At 38.7% G+C, this 22907-nt stretch overlaps 1 protein-coding gene across 2 annotated transcripts; it reads right to left on the bottom strand.

Moving 5' to 3' along the window:
• Positions 1 to 1794: 1794 nt before the first annotated feature.
• On the bottom strand, positions 1795 to 22186 carry Tnfsf4 (TNF superfamily member 4). 2 transcript variants are annotated; one of them, XM_020154561.2, is made up of 4 exons: positions 21988 to 22186; positions 6339 to 6381; positions 5448 to 5463; positions 1795 to 4807 (listed from the first exon to the last, which is right to left on the bottom strand). In XM_020154561.2, the coding sequence occupies exons 1-4, from the start codon at positions 22138 to 22140 to the stop codon at positions 4474 to 4476; spliced, it is 546 nt and encodes a 181-aa protein (XP_020010150.1). In that variant the 5' UTR covers positions 22141 to 22186; the 3' UTR covers positions 1795 to 4473. The 2 variants fall into 2 exon arrangements, 1 of the variants encoding a protein (XP_020010150.1); XR_002211754.2 differs by lacking the exons at positions 5448 to 5463; positions 21988 to 22186 and adding an exon at positions 20426 to 20556 and having other exon boundaries at positions 4693 to 4829.
• Positions 22187 to 22907: the final 721 nt, after the last annotated feature.

Genomic DNA, 22907 nt, shown 5'->3' with positions numbered 1-22907 from the left:
TCATTGAACTAATATGTATCCTTTTTTTTAATTTTTAATAGTACTGGGAATTGAACTCAGGGCTTTGTGCTTCTACCACTTGAGTCACACCCTAGACCTTTGTTTTTAGGGTTGGTTTTTTTTTTTTTCAGGTTGGATTTTGCTCTTTTACCCCACATCACCCTCAGACTGTGATCCTCCTATCTCCACCTCTCAAATTGCTGAGATTACAGGTATGAACCACCACACCCAGCTGTATCACCTTCTTTATCACAACAGAAGCCATTGAGGCAAGTAGGCCTGGTGGGAGCTTACTGCAGTAGTATAAAGGAGAGTTAATGAGGAGAGTAAGTGAAGTTACAGTGCAGAAGGTATTGGGTGGAAACAGAGTAAAGAAAGGAAGCAGGCAAACACTAAGGCTTCCAGATTCAGGAGTGATTCTCATGCTTTAGCAAACACCATGAACCAGGAGGAGGAGCTCGGCAAGGAATACAGGGTGTTCTACTGTGAACATGTTGAAGAGACATGCTATTACATGCACATGGAGTTTCCCAGAGGCAGAGTTCATAGAGGTTAAGAGCATGGTCTCTGGTGTCAACTGTCTTTGGTTTTGAATCTAAGCTGCATGAGTTTGACCAAGTTTATCTCTTAGAGTCTCAAGTTCTGATTTGCAAAGGAGGAATTCCTACCCAAAAGAGTTTTGGGGAGGACAGAATTAAATAATTGTTATAAAATTACTAATACCATGCTTGGAATAGGGTGGGTTCTCAATATTTGGTATTTTATCACTACTAATAAGAATGGTTACAGTAAAGATGATACTAGAATGGAAGCTCTCTGGGCTGAAAAGAGTTTTACATATTGTTGGTATACAAGAAATGATTAAAGGTGTAATAACCAATGAGATGGTAAGTGTGTAGAGTAGAGCTCACAACCCAAATGCTTCAGGGCCAGGCAGAAAGTGAGTGCAGTGAATTGGTATAAACACATTTGCACATTGTGTGGATGGTGGAACTCTGGGGAAACAGAATGCAAACTATCCCAAAAGATGGGGGTGACTTCTCTGCTTTAGATAGTTTTTACCATTCAAAAATAGAGACTTGTTTTGTTTTTGTTTTCCAAAGAAGCCAGAAATTTGTCATTGTTTAAATGTTGGCAACTAAATTAAACTTAACAAAGAAATAAGACACATACATAAGCCAGGCTGGGGATTATTGGCTGTCAAACTATGGCCTATGTCATGGAGATAGAATAATACTGAAAGTAGAACATTGAAGAACATCAGCATTAAGTGGTGGACAGAGAAAGAAGGGTGGTAAAGACCATGAAAGGCAGAGAACAGGAAGGAAAAGAGAAGACCAGAAAGGGTGAGGTCAGAGAAGCCACCAAAGAGGAGCACTTCAGAGAGGAGAGAATCATCAAAGCCACCAAGGTAGCACAGGGATAACTATGGCCAGAAAATACCACTCAAGCCCATATCATTGTGCCCTCTTCATGAGATAGCCAATGTAACTACTACTAAGGAAAATGAACATAATACTGAAAGAGATTAGAAATGAGTCCAGTGGGAAGTAAGATAAGTGTTCTATTTGACTCAATCCCTTGAACTATGAAGAGGGGTTCTGAGGACTTCCAGTGAGCATCTTTTCAAAAGCACTGATGGACTCTGCCACCTCAACCATCCCCCTGGACATAGCTCTGATGGTTAAAATTGGAGGCAGGCAGGAAATTAGAAAGTTTATTCCATCCTCCCCTTATCAAGGGATTAGCTCATCAGAACATGGAGAAGAGAAGGATAAATAAAAATTCCAGCACTCTGACCAGAAGCGAATTCTGAGATTTTAAAAATTTATTTCCATGTAAATATCAATATTATTAGCTATATTATTAATATTCATATTCTCCAAAAGCTAAGAAAGCAGTAAGTACAAAAATATGGCTCAAAACAGGGGACCTTCCCAGGATGCTTAAGAACAAATTATGATTTGGATCAAGATTGGAATCCTTTAAGCATGCTCTAAACAGGAGGTCACTAAACAGCAATGGGTAACCACTCTGGAAAAGAAGGCTGAAGGAAGATGTTTAGCTTGTCCAGGAAGATAAAAACAATTCCATATAGTAAAATAAAAGTTACCCCTTTTGAGTCATAACAACCAGTATAAAGACATAGCTAAGATGATAAGCACAAGATTCTAAAATTAGATATTTAGCATTCCTCACATTTTACAAGAGAAAAAAAGCTGGATACAGAAATGGTTTGTCCAAAGTCACTTGGCTAGTTTACTGACTCATTCTAATTCAAGATTACCATCTTCTGATTCCTCACTCAGTTCTCTTTCCATAAATCTTTCCCATGTACAGGGTACAAGGTTCATTATCCCTTTTAAGGAAAAGATTTACAGAGATGAAGACACCTAACATGTATATTTTGATGAGTAGAAGGTACGTGAGTGAGGATGGTGCACAGCAACAGTATCCCTGTGTGGCTGAAGGACGACAGCAAGGGAAGAGCAGGCCAGGTGGAACCAAAGGAAGTGGCATCAGTAAGCAGGAACCATGGCATCAAAGGCAGCAACCCACAGAACATGGATGCAGAGCCCTGGCATGTGCACTGCATGTCAGACAGAAATTCCAAACTTTAAAAAGTAAACGTACATTTTCTTAAATATTACCTGTAGTCATAAACTTTTTCAGAAATCACTCATTAAGTAACTACAACTTTGTAAGACATAGTCAATAGCAAAAAGTAAACTATACAACATGAACACACATACTAAATCTTCTGAGTCATCAAGAAAGATATCACAGAACATCTTGCTTAGAATAATTCATGTAAAGCATTTAGCCCAGTGTGTGGTCCACACTTCCATAAGTGTTTAACTATGATTGTGGCTATGTGAGTCCCTTGACAGTCATTCAGGGCTGGATTACTCTTACCTTATGTACAAGTTCTTTATATAGCATTTTAATTTAGCTTCTTTCCATAACAGATTGAAATAGTGGGGTGAGAATATAATTGGAGATAGATATTTAAGACAAATTTTAAAACAGACAAAAAAAAGTCCAAACATTATTGAGACCACTTAGTGTAGGAATGAACAGCCCTCCACCTTCCTGAAGGTCCTAGAGATAGTCACTGTATTGCAGCACAGTATAATCCCTAGAGTAACACAGAATCATCCAGCAAGTTTGTGTGATTCTTGTATCCACTACTTAAAATAGCTTGGAAATGCTTGCTACAATTAAATCAAATTTTACATTTGTAAACATTTTGCCACAGAGAATTTACAAATCATCTGGAAATCTGACCAAAAAAATCACATATGCATGATACATTAAATCAAGTTAAGGGAGGAAATTTAAAGTAAACATAAGGAGATCCTATTCCCTTGAAGCCTTGGTATTAGCTGACTATAGGTCTTTCTAGTTACAATTATCAGTGTACAATCATATGTGATGTTTTGGTATTTCTAGACAGAGATCAATGTTTTTCGTAAACCATGGTAACTTCCTAGTGCTGTTTGGTGTAAAAGTGTACTTGATTATAGCATTGCTTCCTCTTTTTGAAACAAACAATTGGTTAGGAATACAAGTGGGTCTCAGCATAGTAGGGGAATAAGCATGTACTGCTTTGCCTTAAGTGACAAAGAACTGATTTTCCTCCCCAGACTGTTAAAATTCTTATTGACTTTTACCCTGAGACATTCAGTTCACTTCTACTCTGTGTGGTAAATTATCTCACACTTCCTGTATAAAAAAATAATCTGTTAGTTTTCCTTAAATCCCCAATTAGATTTTTCACAGCACACTATACCCAGGATGGTTCTTTGAAGGAATATTTCTATTCCTAGTTCTATTAAATTTGTTTGGAAGCCAGGAAAGCAAAGTGGTGAAGAAAAATTCCAACAGACAGAGTATTTCTTAGACAGCTCTTTTCAAGTCCTGATTTTCACAAGTTGATTTTCCTTTTAGAGAGGCATTTAAACAATATGCAAACATCAACCAATTTAACCTTGGAGAGGTCACTTTGTCTCCTAGTGGATGGTAGGCACCACCTTTTGCAGATTCATAATCTCAGTCCATGCTCTTCATTTTGACAATGGCACAAACATATTGAACTCCCAGCAAATGGTACTCAAGTGCCTTTTTCAATGATGTAAGTTTATTGTAACAATTGCCTGATCAATAGAAACAATGTGTCTTGAAGAAGCACTTATTTTTTCATTCTCACAAAGCTTCCTACTGGGCTCAAGGTAATGGTGGGGGATGAGAGGTGCTTTAGAAGATAGAAGGATAAATAAGGTTAACTGGTATGTAAAATATATTTTAAATATCCCTGAGTGAAGGTGGAGTGGGATGTGCTTCTGGGTACATCCGATGTGGCTGAGCTGGAGCTAAAGTGACTCCTCCACTCACAAGGAAGAATCCATGTCCTGCCCATTCCCAGTCTGACATTTGCACTGGCGCCTGGTTTGAAATGCTGCCATCAAACCCTCAGGAAGCACAGAATCCACCAGGATTTTGCTGGATGAGAATCAGTTCCCCACCATTCATCTGAAGGTGTTCACAGGAGGTATTGTGAGTGTTCACATTCAAGTATACTTTGTCTTTGAAAGCCAAAAAGATCACTGTGGTAAAGTTCACCCTCCTGTCCTTGCTTGAGATGAGGATGGGCTTCCGACCCCTCCGGTAATGAAGGTTGATCTCCACCTCCTGGAAGAAGAAGCCCTTCAGGGAGATGAGGTAAAACCCATCACAGCTGATGATGATTGAATTGTTTGTCACCTTCATGGTTTCAGCCTCGTTTGGTGCAGTGATGAGGAAAACTCTCTCCTCACACCCTAAAGAGGCTAGGACAGAATTTTTAAAAAAGAAATTATTACTAAAACATAGCAAGAGGCAACGATCTTCCAATACATCTAGAATCAGGTGAAAAGAAAGTGAAAAATAGAGTGAAAGCAAGACAGCACCATGTTTCTACATATCCTGTGGACTGGAAACTGCTTTACCTGTGGAATGGAAGAAGTAGCAAAGCCAATACCAGTGTCCAAGATAGCATCACATAGGGCTGGGATTCCAGAGCTGAGAGACTACAGCAATTGTCACCTTAGATCTATGGCAGAAAAGTTAATGGAGGTTTTCCTGATTTTTCATCATAGGAGGGATTGGCAACTTTGGTGCACAGTGGATGAATTGTTGCAAAGGATGGCAGCAGCACCCCTGGCCTTGGACGAACACATGGCTGATTAGCTTGACTCAAAGCAAATGCTGTTGTTTCCTATTTCCTCTCCACCTGAGCATGAACTACAAATTATTTACATGCCCTGGGATAGCAGAATTAGTGTCAGCATTTACTGTTGGCCTTTGCCAGCAGTTCCTTAAACTTGATAATACAGGTAAGCACAGGAACCCTGTGGGATCCAAGTGAGCTCAGTCAGATACAGTGGAAAGAGCTCAAGGTCAAAGACTTCTCCATTCTATATCCTATTGCTAGGTTTTCCTGGAAGGTGACTTGGGAAGAGTTACTGCCATAGGGAAGAAAAAGAGGTGGAGGGGGAGAAGGAGAAGCATCAGATTTGGCAACTTTGTTCAGGAACAATCCATGTGCAAGCCCAAAAGCCTAAATTTCTTTTATTTCCCTATCAGCCTGAATATCATCCTGAATGACCAAGCAACTACATCTTGAACAACTAATTTGGCTTATGTCCTGGTAACTAATTTGGCAATAGCTCTGGCCAAGACCTATTGTTTCTGTAATTCTTGCCTTGTACCAGGCTCAGGGGGCATATTTTGAATTGGAAATAAGCCCCATGTATGGAGGACAAATTGTACTTCCCTTCAGGTTCACAGAACTTAATAAATACATGAATATTCATATAGAAACCACTAGTGGTTGACTGTAATTACAGACCCAAACATGTATTCCTGATAATCAGAGTATCACTTTTCTTCATATCTAGGGCTTCCCCCAACACTCATTATGATATAATCTTGTCCCAGAATAGAATTAGCAGAAAATTTGTCTTACAGTCAGACAGACGGATAAAAAAGTAAAGCCTTAGTCTCCTGTGCTGAGAAAATAAGCATAGTTCCTATTCAGAATTCCTAGGAACATTAAGGGAGGCACATAAACCTCAGAGCCATGCCTCCCCCACCTCCCATTTGGCAACTAGTCACTCCCTTTTTTTTTCCTTATGCACTTTCTTTGTCCCTGATGAAAATAATATCCAGGCTTCCACAATTCTAGGATGTAATGCTTCCCCAAGGAAAAGAACAAATCATGTGTTACAAATGAAATTAAGACCACAACAAAAATTCTTTTAAAAATTTAAACCAATTAAACTTTTGACAATACTTACGTGTAAGTTGTACTCCAATACTTTGAATTGGAGGATATTGTACCTAAGGGAAGAAAAAATATGTAGTTTTTAGGGAAAAAAATAAGTAAATGGAATTGGCAAGTCATACACAATGAGGCAGAAATATAGTAATCTGTAGAGAAAAATGCATGGCAAAAGAGTTGACTTTTTCTGTAGGGGTTAGACCCAGTCATTTTTCTCTGCCCCTTTGCTTTTCTGCACCATCTCTTAAGAGAAATTAGGATTATTCTGCTCTTTCATGCAAGCAAGAATCTGGGAGCTCTCCTCATTTCTGCCAAAGTCTTCTTTGGTATACTGTTTTGGCTTACAGAGCCCTAATTTTTCCATCTAAAATAACAGTGCACTTAACAGTCATTTTGTTAACAAATACATTCATAGAGTTCCCTCAGAGGAGTCTGTGACCAGTCAAGCCATCAAGGTCACAGATGCCCAGAACACACTGGGAGCGAGTCCTGGAGCTTCCTGTGTGCTTGTTCTTCCACTGCAACACAAGAGTGTTGTCATCCTGTTTTCAGGAGACACTGACAATACAATCTGCTTAAATCCTTCAGAGTCCAATACACTTGAAAATAACTTTTTTTAAAACATTGGGTGTTTCCCTTCTCTTCAACAACTTGAAAAATCTAACTCGAACCAAATCAGTATTCAATAGCAAGAAAAGAAGTTAAACAGTGAAGGGAGACAGACTGGTAGATAAAATTTCCACAGTAATTTGTAGTTAAAAAAAACCAAAAACAAAGAACTTCAAGATGGAGAAAACTCTAAGATGTATTAAGTGAAAATAACAAAGGACAAAGTCATAGGTAAAGTACATTGACATTTGTTAAAAATAGTATCACTTCTGGGAGCACTGAGTATATGTAAAAGAATGCACTAGCAACCCGCTGCAGATAGATGTTACCTGCAGAGAAAGGAATTAAAAACCTGAGGTCAAGAGAAGTAGGGAGCCTTACTTTTCCTAACTTCTTGTTTTTTGTTGTTGTTTGGTGTTGGTGTTGGTGTGTGTGTGTGTGTGTGTGTGTGTGTGTGTGTGTGTTTGAGAGAAAGAGAGAGAAAGGATCTGGATACATATTTTGACTGGAATCTTGTATTTCCTACTAAAAATGAAATAGAAAAAAAAAAAAAAGAATGCCTATTGTCCCTGCCAAGAACAACAGCCGAACAACTCGTCCCACAAGGTTATTTTTGGCAGGATGTCCTGATCAGGTGTGGGGAGAGATCTGTTTTTGTGCCCTGACAGTGGAATCCCTGCTTCCCAGTCTCCTGGCAGACTAGTAGCCTCAGACAAGCAGATTGCACTGGGGCCTCCCCACACAGCTCAGGAATCCCCTGCTTCCCGTATAAGTACACTCACAAGCTGAAACCGACAGTGTAGGAAGAAGGGAGAGCTTTTCTGACCTCTGCCAGTAGCTGGGCTGAGGAACAGTATTAACTTAGTGTGCTCAGTGTGTGGACACAGGTGTTGAGTTGGGTAGAAACGGGAGTCTGTCTCCCTCCCCTCTATGCACTGTTTGTAGTAGCTTCATTAATCAATGGTCTTTGTGTTTAAGGCAGTACTCTGGAAGAAAACCTCTCAAAAGGCATATTATCCACCACCACAACCATAATCCCTAGGTAAGTAAATGCCCCCGTTCTCTGGGGCTGGTTGATACCAGCATGGATTGCCAGCTGTTAGAGCCAGAAATGGACTATAGAGTAGCACAAAAGGCACAGGGCTCACAGGTAGCACCTGGGTCTAATACCAACCAGGCAGATAGGTGCTGGCTCTTCTCAGACAAGTATCAAAATCTCCCCTAGATGTCAGTTTTTCATCTTTAAAAAATCACTAGAGGACCGGGGACATCCCTTTCAGCACTAACTTTCCATGATTTGAATTTTATTTTATTTTATTTTATTTTTACATGTTATTAAGGAAATTCTTTTTATTTTCTTTTATTCATATGTGCATACAATGTTTGGGTCATTTCTCCCCCCTCCCCACCTCGCTACCAGGCAGAAACTATTTTGCCCTTATCTCTAATTTTGTTGAAGAGAGAGTATAAGTGATAATAGGAAGGACCAAGGGTTTTTGCTAGTTGAGATAAGGATAGCTATATAGGGAGTTGACTTGCATTGCTTTCCTGTACATGTGTGTTACCTTCTAAATTAATTCTTCTCAAACTGACCTTTTCTCTAGTTCCTGGTACCCTTCTCCTATTGGCCTCTGTCAATTTAAAGTATCTGCTTTAGTTTCTCTGCATTGAGGGCAACAAATGCTATCTAGTTTTTTGGGTGTCTTACCTATCCTCATACCTCCCTAATGATTTGAATTTTAAAAGTTGCAACTCTAATTCAATTGTAATAAGAGAGAAAAAAAAATGAAACTTCCTCATTTACAAATTTACTTCAAGCTCTCTGATCTCAGAGCCCTTGTGATTTGAACATCTTGAGTGACTTTGCAAGAGTCTCCAAAATGTTCGTTCGAATCAAAGAAGTTTCCTGAGTTTTTGAAGTACCCTGATACTGTAGGGGTAGTAGTGACAAGAGAACATCCTGGGGGACTGAGATGTTGAGAAGCAGCAAAGAAAGGACATGTGACTTCCTCCCTTGGGTTGATCTAGTGGAACTCCAGACTCAGACATCCTGTTTCTGCTACCAAAGTTCAGCCAGGAGTAGAAATTTGCATATTCTCAGATGACTCTTACAAGCATCAATACAGTCAATGTCATGAAGTAGAAAAAGATGGTCTTTCCTCTTGCCCTCTGCCCTTCTACAACTTCCTTCCTAACCCCCATACCTGATTGATTCATGCTAACAGCCCCACTGCACAGAGACACCTCCACAGTGCCCAAGTAGTCAAGGCCCTCTTTGGCCTTGCCAAACTTTACTGCCACATATTCTTTCTGTGATCTCATCCCCTTGACCTTGAATAGAGAGTATGGTCAGACAGGAAAAAGAGTATAGGCTGTGGAGTTGGATTTGGTTGAAATTGTGGCTGCTCTAGCTTTGTGAATTTGGAAAAGATACATACTGTTTCTTAGCACTAACTTTTACACATGTGAAAATAAGGCATTATATTGTCATTGGAAGGTTGCAAGAGATAACTGTGCAGTTTAAATAGGATAACTTAAAGCATCCAGAAATTTGCCTGGCACATGGTAAATATTCAAAAATGACTCTGCCATCAGAATCTTACATGTTTAGGCCTAAAACAAATCCTCAATGTTTGGTATTTAAATTCCCATATCAAATATTTTGAATCATCCTATTCACACAAATGTTTATAGAGGCTTTGTTCATAATTGCCAAAATTTAGATGCAACCAAGATGCTCTTCAGTGAGTGAGTGCATAAATAAACTAGTACAGCCATAAAATTGAACATTATCTTCAGTACTAAAAAGAAATGAGCTATCGAGCCATGAAAAGACACGGAGAAACCTTAAATTGCATTGCAATGTGAGAGAAGCTAATCTGAGAAAGCTACATGCTGTACGATTTCAACTGTATGATATTCTAGAAAGACAACACCATGGAGACTAAAAGATCCATGATTGCCAAAGGTTAGAAGTGGGAGAGGGATGAACAGGTGGACCAGAAGGGCTTCTTGGGTAGTGAAACTATTCTGTATGATATGATAATGGCAGATATATCTCATTATTCATTTGCCAAAACCCTAGAATATAGAAAGCACAATATTAAGAGTGAACCATAATATTAAAAAAATCACTCTATTGACTAATAATACCACAAATACAAGTCTCATCTATCCTACTGAGAATATTTAGCTATATGGCCTTAGGAGAATTACATTTACCTTGGTGATTTTCAGTTCCTATATCTGTAAAATGAAGATAGTGAAAATATATTTTCTCAGAAGGTTGTTGTGACAATTTTTTTGAATGAGATAATGTATGCTAAAAGTCAGCATCTGTCATGGAATATTGTAAGGAGTCGATGAATGTCAGCTACTATTCTTGGATACATACTGCAAAAAAGATCCATGTCATTTTTATAACTTATTCCATGTGATACTATATAAGTTTTTTGGGGTGTAGGGCAGTATTGGGGTTTGAACTCAGGGCCTCAAAAAAAAAACACTCTAACATTTGAGCCTCACCCCCAGTCCTTTTTGCTTTAGGTTATTTTTTGAATAAGGTCTTGAGTTTTTTGCTCTGGCCAGCCTAAACCTATGATCCTATTTACACCTCCTGCATAGCTGGTAACTTTTTCCCCAGGCTGATCTTAAACCACGGTCTTCTCAATCTCCACCTCCTGAGTAGCAGGAGGTATAAGGCACCATTTCTGGCCCTATATAAGCTTTATATATGATAACAGAATGGAAGAATAAACAAAAAGGAAAAAAGTCATCATATGAACTCCCTGACAATCTGTAGTCCAGATAAATAGCACCACAGAACCTGGGCTTCATAAGAAAGATCGCCAGAAAATAATCAGAAGATATTTAGTCTACCCACTTACAGAAACACAGTGTTTTGAACATTAAGAAAAACAAAATCCCCAGAGCTTCTCCAGATACTAAAATAAAATGGAAACTATCAAAAGGATAGGAGGGTATCCATGCAAGTACAGTCTACAGAATAAAGTTCCTTTAATCTGGAAAGTGTGAAGAGCCCACATCATCTTCAATGGTTAACTGAAAACTCCTATATGGGCCAGAATTTAAATTCAGCCCTCAAATTTTAATGGAATGATCTTGGAAGCATGAACAAATACAAAGATGTCATCTTCTATTTGAAGGTTATGTTTTACAGATGAGGAAATTAAAGCCCACAGAAGTGAAGAGACGTGACTTTGCCCTCCAATTACAGTACAATTTTTATTGTACCACATGAGGAATCTTTTTCTCCCCATGCAAATATGAAGTGAGGAGAAGTTACTATGAAGATTGTATTAGTACCCCATTCCTTATGTCCTTGCATCCTCTTCTGTACTGACCTTGGAAAAGAAAAGTTCCCACATAGCAGATTGCTAATGACATCATCATGAGAGTACCCAGGGAAAACTCGGAGGCCAAGCTTCCCCCTGCAGGGTTTCAGCACTACCATAAGTGAAACAAGAAAGAAAAGTAAAGAAAAAAAACTGAAACAACAGAGTACCCACTTGGTAAATGCGGGCTATTTGACCTACTGTCTGAATAATGCATGTGTCATGCCTGGGAGCAGCTGATGATGCAACAGGAGGCTCTACTAGCCCAGTCCTGTTTAAATGCTACTGTACATTAGAATCACCTGGAAAATTGTCAAAAATTTTTTTGAAAATTACAGATGGGCAGTTTATTTGCAAAGACCCCTATTCAAAAGGTCTGAGTGGACCAAGGAGTATGCATTTCTATAAGCATCCAAGGGTCACAATTTGAAAATCACCTCACTAAACTTCTGAAGGTCTAAATCCAGAGACTGTATCTTCAACCATATCCCGTGCAAAAAGCATGCCTGCCCCCAAACTGGTACTCAAGATATGTTTGCTCCAGTGTAAGAATTATTCAGTAACTAAAGAGTAATGTGATTGTTATACTATTTGGTGGTTTGTTTACAAACAGCAGCAACAATTATCAAGTACCATCTGTTAGGCATGATACTCAACTCTCAAAATTCAAAGGGATAGAATATAGAATCTTTCTTTTGCAAACTTGCATTCCAGCCAGATAAATAGTTCCCTCTTTATAAAGCCTTTAGGAAATACCAATAAGCCATAAAGTTCCAGAAAATAAAAAAAATATATCACAGGCATTGGTAACAAAAGGAGAAAAGATTTGGATTTAGGCCTTGAAAGAGAAAGAAGGCCAGATAAACATTAAGTCATTGAGAAATTCTATAATTAGCTAAAGGAAAGGTCTACAAATGAGGCCATTATTTGTATATTCAAGAAAAAGCATAAAAACATATTGAGAACTTACAACATGCCACACACTGTGTTAATCTTGTTCAAATTCATTACCTCTTTTGCTGCCCAAAATAACCCCGTGAAGTAGGAATAAGAATTACCCATGTTTTTCAGGTAGGAAAATGAGAATCAGGGTTATTAACAACTTGTGAGGAGTTAAAGGTATTAATGTGAGTTCTCCCTTTCTCTTTATCCTACACTATCATAAGAATAAAGAATTGCTAGAAAAGCATTTATCTGGGAATTCAACATTAATTTGAACTATTTTCATCATCAATATTGAGATTAAGATTTTAATTTTTAGATAGTTGTCAAAATATTCAGATGTGTTTCAAAACACCCAACAGTTCTCCTCCTAAACAAGCCCCTCAACCAATGGGCAGTCTGTGTAGTTCAGTTGGCAAAATCATTAGCTAGGCCTTGATTAGGTGCAATTATCTTGGCAAGATGCAGCAGACCCACGGAGCAGCACACAGTGGACTGCAGGCAGGTTCAAAGAAGAGTCTGAATTAGATCCTTTCCTGGCCTCTCAACACTGGAGCACTGGGCTGTCTAAGAACATACATAAAAGAATCTGATGCCTGATATTTATTAGCAGATTGCGTCATGTTCTCAAGGTGATAATGGTGTCAAGAGCTTGTCTTTGGAGAGAATGTGAGCCTCTGACTCTGACTCACTAGGATGTGGCATGGGGCTATTGACCTTATACTCATTTGGCACTTATCTAGTAGAAGGGTGTCTTTGGCAGATGCAAATGGTACTCATTAAATATGAAACCAGGAAGTGGGCTTTGTGTTCACTATCTGGGCCTTGCCATTCCTCACTTGATATCAAAATCACAATGTCAAGATCCTGGGGGAGAGTGTGAGTGAGGTATGAGTCAGTACAGGACAGTGGGGAAACGGATCTGTTAGAGGGACTCAGCTCACCACACCACCTCCACTGGAATGGAACCACTCCTCCCCCATCTTGAGTTTCATGTCAGTCTGAGATCTGAGTGATCATAAAAGCACAAACTCACAAGTCCTCAGGGTGTTTCAAGGAACCTCAAAAAAGGAAAGAGGGATTTCCATGCTTACCAACTACAGTAGACTGAGAGGGTAGACTTTCATCCTAGTGGATTTAGTGTATGCTCCATGCAAACAAAAAGATGGGCCCCCATCTCTGATCAAGGAAATTCAGAACCTCATCCACAGAAAGGAATAAGAAGATGGGTAAAAACTGGTTCTTGGTTAAGGAGTCTTATGTATTTAAAAAAAGTAAAAGTAAAAAAACCTATCCCACAGTGTTACATTTCTTAGTGACAAAATGTGTAGCTTTGAAAATTTTTGTTGAATAGTTTACTGAGACTTAATGAACCCAAAGAAAAGCCATTTAAATAGTCATCCAAAACTTTCTCTTCGTGCCCAGTCTGCCCATCACTGCCACCCCCTTTTCACTACAAACTCCACCTTTCCTCTTTCAAACTCCACCTTCTTTCTCACAACACAGCCTGAATCACATCCTACTAGCCTCCTCTCTCTGACCATTTATACTCTACTCATCTATTTAGTAATGGCTGTATGGTCTAGTGGAGTGGCTCAAGTGGTAGAGTACCTGCCTAGTAAGCATGAAGTCCTGAATTCAAACCCCAGTACCACCAAAAACAAAAGTAATAGCTATATGTATCTCCCCTAAGAGAAACATCCCTTCCCTTCTTTCTATCTTAGAAAACATGAGCCATAGTTTCATTATCCCTGATACTTTGTAACTGGTAGATTGCTAAGAGTAATCCTAGATAGTCAGGTAAGCAACAAAATCATCTATGTGACATGAACATACCTACAAAATTATGTGATTGACTTAATGCACTAATTTTTGTATTCTTATGGGGAAGATTTTCTTTTAACTGGGTTTCCTATTCCACATTAACTAAGGAATTCCTCAAAGTACCATAACATTCCTGAGAACTCCCTTCCTCATCTCAGTTATCAAGAAAGCCTCCATCATAATTTCCTTGTACCCTCTTAGTTTCTAAGCAACTGAGATGGTAAGTTTACAGTGTAAACTGTATTACATACCTTCTACCATATCCCAAACATAATGACTCTCAGTAAACAAATATCTGCTGAACTAAGGTGGAACTTAGCCTCTTGGGCCTGGCTGGACCTGTCAGTGACTTCTTGACCACATAATATCTGACACTAGTTCTAGTCAACACCATACATGCTCAAGGTCTTTGAAATTTCCCTTTTCATATTTGAGTACAAAGAGAGCAGAAGCATTATTACAGCCAATATAGCTATTTGAAATCACTGATTCCTATTCACTTACTATATAAAAAGGAGGGATTTTTACCTTAAGAAGGCAACCTGGTAGTGTGGACTAGATATTGGGCTGGCAGAAGATGGTCATAGTTTCTGTTCTTGGTCTAGAACAACTCTTTTTCCTTGCTGAGCTTCTAATATCCTCATCTCAATGTCCAGTCTCAATTTAAATCGTTATAATAAAGTTCCTCTGGACATTTCCATTTTAGAAATTAAGAAAATCATAATTTTCAAAAGTGAAATCTCAAGAGATTAAGTGATAAGAAAACCTTTTGATCAGCAGGTCTTTTGAACACAACAGACCCCTCTGCTATAACAAAAGCAGCAGCCTCTTCCTCCACAGGTGACTCCCTCTGACAGGTGATGAACAATCAAGATTGTGTTTAGTGTGTGTTTGCAATGGAGCCTTAGCCTCCATTGGGTGGGGCATGTGCTCTGATGTATACTGAGCCCAGTGATTAGGAGAACAGTGGGATGAGGATGATGGTGGTGACAATAGTGACAATAGCATTTAAACTGAGGCTTTTTTATTAATTCATGGAAGAGAAACCAAATGCCTAATGCAAGGGAAAGCATATTCCCTTTATAACCCCAACTGAAAAACTGAATACCTACCAGCTGAAGCCAATAGGTAGCTTTCTATGAAATCACTTATGGAAGAATTGTAGCCTGCCTGGTTATCCAATGTTTATCACACACTATGCTGTTGCTTGTTTAACTGCCTTCTTACCCACTGGGTTACAACTCTTGCAGAATAAGAAGGACCATGTCAGTAAATGATTGGTAACTGGTACTCCTTAAACATTGTTGAAAAAATACATGAATAAGTAATCAGCAGTGGGTTGAATAATGTCCCCTCAAAATTCATATCTATCTAGCAATGTGACTTTCTTTGGAAATAGAGTCTTTACAGATATAACTTGCTAAATTTAACATGAGGTCAACAGGATTAGACCAGGTCCTAAATCCCTAAGACTGAGTCTTTAGAAGAAGATTAGGGAACAAGGAGATACACAGAGAAGAAGGCTATGCATGTGAAGACAGAGGAGAGCTTGATATGATGCAGCTATAAGCCAAAGAAGATGAAGGATTGTTGTGAGCCACCAAAATCTAGAAAGCAGTAAGGATTCTTCCCTAGGACTCTCAGAGGGAGTGTGGCCCTTCCAACATGTTAATTTTGAATTTTTAGCCTCCAGAACTGGGAGAATAAATTTCTGTAACTGTAAGCCACCCCATTTGAGTAGGTGTTTGTATATAGTGTACAAATCACATTAGAGTCATTTTTTCAAACTAGTGTCTGACAGAATTAGAAAGGGTCAGGATTATATGGCATATCCTCCTTATCAATCTTTAAGAGAAGATGAAACAGTGTGAGCCCTCTTTCTACTCTGTAAGTGTGTCACACATGCAATGCCTTGATTGTCTTATAAAAATGTCCTCTAAGGTATTATGGGACTGTTAAAACTTCATTAATCCCATTATCTCCACCTATGTAACTAGATTTCAATCCCCTTTCAAAGAGTCTTTCTTCCTTTTGTGACAGAGAGCAAATCCTTCCTCCAATTTTTCTTCAAAAGCAACTGGTACCAGAAAAAGAAGACAATTTTCTCAAATAGCCAGCCAACATTCTTAAAGCTCAGAGTTATGGAGTAATAACCAACAGTAACAGAAAGAGATAAGACTAGAATTTGGACCTGATCTTAATTTCTAACCTGAACCTTGCCTTAAATTTCTTAGTAAAACAGTCCATAGATTCCTGCCAAATGAATACCTTTAGGGGCCTTGGAAACTGAAAACATTAAGCATGCAGCACAGAAGTAATCCAAAATACATTTATATTACTAAACTGTAAGATACATGTTTTATAATTTATTTCATAATCCGACAGGGTTCCCTCATCTTGGTGGCTATTTTGATGGGTTTTTTATAATTTTATAATATTAATTGTTACTCTGTCCTCACCTTTGATTGTCTCACTGGCCTTCTAGGCTCATGCTCTGACTGCCTGCAGTGAAGCCAGCTCTGAATATACAACACTAGCACTCAGTGGAACCTCAGTTCCTCACTCATACAGTGCAATACTTTGGGAATGAGGCTTTCTGACCCCAAGTTCTTAGTTAAGAAGTATTGGAAAAATTAAAGTTTAAATCTGTCTATCTTTCTGTCAGTCAACACATGTTCTTAAATAGTGTTTTTATATTATCAATGGTAAATAAATTTATATAAATTAACCCATCAAAGGTGTGTTTTACAATGAAAGGTCTACTGGAAAAAAATTTAGTTAGGCCAGTCATATCTCCATTGTTTCTAGTATTGTGAACCAGACCACATGTCTCTTGCATATTAATTTTCTGCTCTATTTAACAGCCAAGTCATTGGAGAATTGGATGAAATGTATCACAGCAAAAGGTAATGGAACCAGCCTGGTCCATGTGTTCTAAGTGTGTAATATTAGATCTCTGAACCACTTTCAACCAGACATTGAACCTAATAACACTTCATAACCGCATAAATTCTCTCCTTCCTTCTTTTTTCATTCTCTAATAACAAACATAAACTCTAAATTAGAAAGTTATGTTCAAAACTAATAGAACTATTTCAAGGCGGGTTTTTTTAAAATCCCAAACATTACAATAGAGAAACCAAGGCCATGAAGCTAAGGTTAATCTTAACTAGGATATGTTTTCTGAGATTTGAGTTATGGGGTGTGTGTGCATGCTCACATTTGTTTCCACACCTGCACTCACACAACAAAGTAAGCATTTTAGTGGAAGCATGCTTAGGGAACCATGTTCATGAGTCACAGTAAAAATAATTTTAGCATTTACAAAGCTCTGTAATGCAACATTTGATCCCTACAACAACCAAATTCCAAGTTTGATTATCATTAAACTGATGTTCAAGAAATTTACTCAGTATCATGAAGCAAAAAGCCTGAAACAAATCAGAGTCTTCTGGTTCCTGGTCTAGTGTATGCTCTGTTACACCTCAATGACTCTCCCCAAAATCTGAGCTGTCCTATGTTTTTACATAAAGAAATGTTTTAATTCCTTAATTTGAAAAGATGTGACTACCAAAGTGTAGGGAACTACAAACAAAATATACAAGACATAGGACGTTGAAGACTTTCACTTTTGACTCATCTGTGACTATGGGAAAATGTTTTTTCTACTTCATAACTCGAGTTTTTTTTGTTGTCATTGTTTTCTTTGCACTTGTTAAATAGTAGTAACACTGCACATGGCACCTCTAACCCCCATGACTCCAAAACATTAGTGTTCATTTTCCGTGGATGAAAAATTCCTGAAATGAGGGGAAAGCTGTAGGTAATTATACAAAGGTAATCACTACTTAAAGAAACAGAATAAGAAGGCCAGGGTGGCCCCTGGACAAGAATGGGCCTCCTCTGTACTAGTAGCTAGGGATTAAGGTCAGCAAATAGGAACAGAAAGGTTATATCCCTAGGTCTATACCAAACGCCTTTCCACTCATTTCCCAGTTCTCCTCTATGAGTGTGTATTTGTATCTATATGTGTGTGTATGTTGGATATGTTCCTGCATAATCCCCATCCAAAAGTTATTCTGTCCTTTTTAAGACTCGGGTCAGAACATATATGTACCTAGATTGTTCATTTAAAAATATCATCACTGTGTACACAGTGAACAATATTGTCTCCTTGATTTGATTTTGCTCATCTCTTCTAGGTGGATGAGCACTTGAATTCCTGAAAAAAAAAAATTGTTCATCTCAGCTCTTCAAGAAAAGAGGGTAGGCTGTCAAGATGCAGATGGTTAGTTTTACTGTGGTGCCCCCTAGTGCCAGGTCAACATGTAGATCAAACAAAAGAGGCAAAATTTGGAGAAGCAACAATTTTGGTAATTGTGCCTGTATTCTATTTGCATAGAATAGAATGAAGTACGTCCCTAGCACGATTCACAAACCCTGTGCAATACACCTTGCCTAGATTTTCAGCTCCATTTTCTGCCACCCTTTCCCATGAACACTGGACTTCAATAATTCTGAGTAACTTGCTCTTCCTGCCTAGAAAGTCTTCTACCTCCCCACGTCCATTCCTTCTGTGTAGGAAATTTCAATCTTCCTTGAACATCAACTGAAGAATTATCTCTTCCCCCAGTTTCCCTGACTCTCCAGAAATCTCAGGCAGTCCCTTCTTCCTCCCCTCCCTTCCCACTATCCCTTAAGTGTGTCTCCACATACTGGTACCCTTTGAACTAATCTTGACAATTAGTTCAAAGAGTTCAAAAACCTTCTCCAACTTCTGCAGTTTGTGTTTCTGAAGCTTCAAACAGTACCTGGAGCAAGTAGACACTTAGTGGAATGAATTTGAATAAGGATCAAATTGACATCAGTCAATTGACAACAATTGACTATCAATTGACAACAGTCAGACTTTTCTGGTTAATTAATTAGCTGAGTGATAATAAGCAATTTATCTGCCTTCTCTAGTTTTCTTATCTGTAAAAAGACTATGTCTAATACCTGCTCAAAAGCTAGTGTTACGGATAGTCTTCTAGAGTATTTACTTCTCTCTCTCTCTCTCTCTCTCTCTCTCTCTCTCTCTCTCTCTCTCTCTCGTGGAATTTAAATTAGGGCTTCCCACTTGCAAAGAAGTTGATCTAAGGCTTGAGCCACACCTCCTGTTCCCTTCTTTTCTCTTTCTAGAAGTATTTTGCTCAAACAGAACAGGTTATTTAGATAAGTACAAAGAATATACAGTTTCTCCCAGTCCCTTTTTAAGAGCACAACAATCACATTTTATATAAATCATATTTTGTATAACACTCACATTTTATATTTCTCAAATTCTCAAGCCCACTCTGTGAATACATGCACAACATACTCATAGGATGTTAAGCAGGAAGACATCTTACTGATCCTCTAATCCAACTTCCTCTCTTATGGATGATAAAATCAAGGCCCAAAGAGGAACATGAATATTTTTCCAAATATCTCTAAAACAAAAACTTCTGCTTTTTATGTATGTGAATGAAATTTAACCCAGCCACGAAAAAAGTGTCTAAGTAAACCTCGTTGAAGAAAAATTGACTGTCAAATGGAGTCTAGAAGCTGTATCTGTATTTTTACAGAGCCATGCATATAGTCAATCATTTTTCTAAGGCTAAAAATTAAATCCAAAAAATAAGGAAAGAAGCATGATTATTTTCCAAATACCTTTCTCCTACCAAGGAAGAAAAAGATCCAATTTAACTGGTTAAGTGATGTGCATTTCAGCTATTTCACCTCCAGTAAAGATCGCTGAAACATTATGTCTTACAAAAGTAGAGATTTGATTGCATCACTGCCTATTCCATCCCCAGTCATAATTCCAAAAACACACCACACACACACACACACACACACACACACACACAATCTACCACTGTTGCCACCAATACTATTTGACCAGATTCCAAAGAAAATCCTCACCACCTACCTAAGCTCCGCTTTCCGTAATAAAGTATACAAGACTAAATATAAAAACTGATTGTGCTACCTGGGTCACATAACAACATAAGAAATTACATTAGCTAAAATAAACTAGCTAGAAATAAGAAAAAAGAATTTTGGCAGTACTGTGGTTTGAACTCAGTGCCTTGCTTGGCAGGCATTCTACCACTTGAACCATGCTCCCAGTCCAAGTAATAAGAAAACATTTAAAGTTAATGTCAAGTGAAGAATTTAAAATATCTGAGACTTGAAGTTTTCTATATCCAGAGTATATGGGATCAAACAGCTCAAATGTACCTACGTTTTTGCTTCAGTTTCTGTGCCAAAACAAAAAGCCAATACTCTCCCAGAGATAGGCTCACTGTGAGTACTACTGTCCTAGAAGCCAGTGCTCAGTTTTACTTACCAACTCTGTCACAGAGTTTCTGGGCGGCTTGCAGAATCAGGACCCTCTCCTTACCATTCCCAAGATAGTATGACTGTGTTTCACCTTTTGCTCTTCCCTACCCGAGCATTCTGCAGTTAATTATTCTTGACTGAGACCAAGTGTCCTATCTTTTTATCATCCCACAGAGTAAGAAAACACATAGCACTGTGGTTGCTTAAAAAGCACTATCAGGGCTTCCAGACCTGGTGAACGCACTCAGCGGTTCTATTTTTGGTTGCTCTGTTTGCTTTCTTCTCAGAAGAGCCTGATTCCGGTCTGTGCCTTGGGCATCCTGCCATGGACACATTGCTCTGCCCCCACACCCTCTCCACAAAGCACCTGCTTCACCCAAAGGGTTCTGCACAGAGAAGTAAATGTGTGGGGTAGTGAGGAGAGGACAGGTGTGTTGTGGTGTTAACTGGTCTGCAGGCTTGAGTACCACACTGGCTACACTTCTGGAATTTGGGGACACAAGCACTCTCCATGCTTCAGCAATCACAACCACACACACTCCCACCAGCCTCTGTGTACTGAAAACCCCCATTTCCTGTAGAAAGAGACAAGCCCAGGCATTTTCTAGAGCCTCTTATCTTATCCTGTTTAATTGAAGTTGCTAGACTCTGACATGACCTTTACCTGGGAAAGATTTTTCTAACCCAAAGCAACCAGCCAGGGAAAGAAGAATTATCAAATCAGTCCCAACAAAGGAAACTGTAAATTTATTTTCTTTTCATTGTCATCTTCTGCAGTTAAGACCTAATAATGTTTGTATATGGGAATAGACAAATAAAAAAATAGTACAATGAAAGGAGAGAATGCAATGAGAATAAAGAGATGGAAAAATGGACAGAATATCTTAAGTGGGGAAAATACTAGAAAGATGGTCCCTCTACTACATGATGTATTTGTAGGAAAAAGACAAATGTCTTCAATTTGTCATTGGTAAAGATGGACTGTGAGAAACAGCATCTGATTAAATTACTGGGGTGGATGTGTGTGCACGTAGGCACACAAATATGCACTCAGATACATCGCTGCCTTTAAAATGCAAGGTTAGCTATTTAAAAGAACATTGACACCCTCAGCAATTTTTAAAAAGCAAATCTCCTTGAGTGTCTAAAGAATTTATGAATACAATAGGAAAGTAGAACTGGTCTGTTTCTTATCTCCTTTTTATACTAATTCCCTGATCCATTATTGGCACATTACTACCAGAATGGATAGACTGATTATACATCAGTGACTCAAAAACTTCAAAGTGACACATCATCAAGAAACACCAGGATTCTTGCATTGCAAAGAAAAAGAAAAAACAGAATCAGCACCTCTGTCCTACCTCCACTCTGCCCCTACCACTGCCTCTGCTGAAAAGAAGGAAGGAAAGGAGAAACAGAAGGTGTTTGACCACACTTTACAATCACTAGGTGGTACAGGAGACTCAACAATTTTGCCATTAGATTATTTCCAAGTGACTGCAGCTGTTGCAATGCCATCAACATGAGCTGGAGGGGAAAAGCATCCAGCAGTGCAAGTCATCTTACCTGAGGGTAGTAGAAGTGCAGGCAGATGTAGGTGAGGCACAGGACCAGCCCCAGGCCCTGAATCCCGGAGGCTACCAGCAATAGCTTGTTCCACTTGCATCTTGACCTTGGTACGTTTCCCACATTCTCATTTAGAGGTTGAACCCCTTCCATCTTCACTATCAGGGTATAGGGAAGATGCAGATGTGGTAAAGGGGAACCTGGGGGAAGACTGAGTCTTCCCCACAAAGGAGGAGATGAAGGCAAAAGGAAGCCTATCAATCAGAAGATAGACAAAGGTCCCAGGACCTGAGACAAAAGGCAATTGAAAGAGCAGAGCAGACACTCTCAGTTTTAACTCTGCAACTTTGCAGGCAGGCGGGGGAACTTCTTTGTGACTAATCTGAATTTCCCCTTTACTTTCTTTCTTTACTTTTTTTTCCTCTGGGCTAACAGGGAGTTGTTTTTGTGGCATTCCAGTTCTGATTTGAGTGACTGTGAAATGACAGTCATAAAAGTGTGCTATTTTTTTAATTTCTCATTGCACCAGTAACCAATTTGTGGGTCAGTTGGTAAAGATAAAGATCATTATCCGTTGAGGTAGGAGCTCACATATCCCTTCTTCAAGGTATTTCAAATCATAAAAGAGATTTAAGGAAAATACTACCCTAAGGTCCTGTGTCTATTATACAACTAGCACCAGTCTCGTTTTACAGCTCAGCAATAAAGCATGCACAGACTGTTCTTGACAAAATAAGGAAATATGATGGTGGGTTATATAGCAATGAAGGAGAGATCCTCTAGTTATGTAATCAATTACATTAAATAAACTATTATCTATTGAGCATCTAATATGTCAGATGCCGTGTTTGATAACTTGCAATCTTTTCTTTTTAATTATTATTATTTCAGTCAAATTCAGTAAATAATTACATAATTAA

Source organism: Castor canadensis, chromosome 11 (assembly GCF_047511655.1).
Source record: "Castor canadensis chromosome 11, mCasCan1.hap1v2, whole genome shotgun sequence".
Lineage (NCBI taxonomy): Eukaryota > Metazoa > Chordata > Mammalia > Rodentia > Castoridae > Castor > Castor canadensis.
The sequence above is the reverse complement of the archived record's forward strand: the minus strand, read 5'-3'. Positions and strand labels throughout refer to the sequence as shown.

Coding starts and splice junctions, on each gene's coding strand:
- Tnfsf4 (XM_020154561.2), bottom strand. CDS start 22,140: ATGGAAGGGGTTCAACCTCTAAATGAGAATGTGGGAAACGTACCAAGG. Junction 6,382..21,987: donor TGCACTTCTACTACCCTCAG/GTAAGATGACTT, acceptor TTCTTCCCTTAG/GTACAATATCCTCCAATTCA.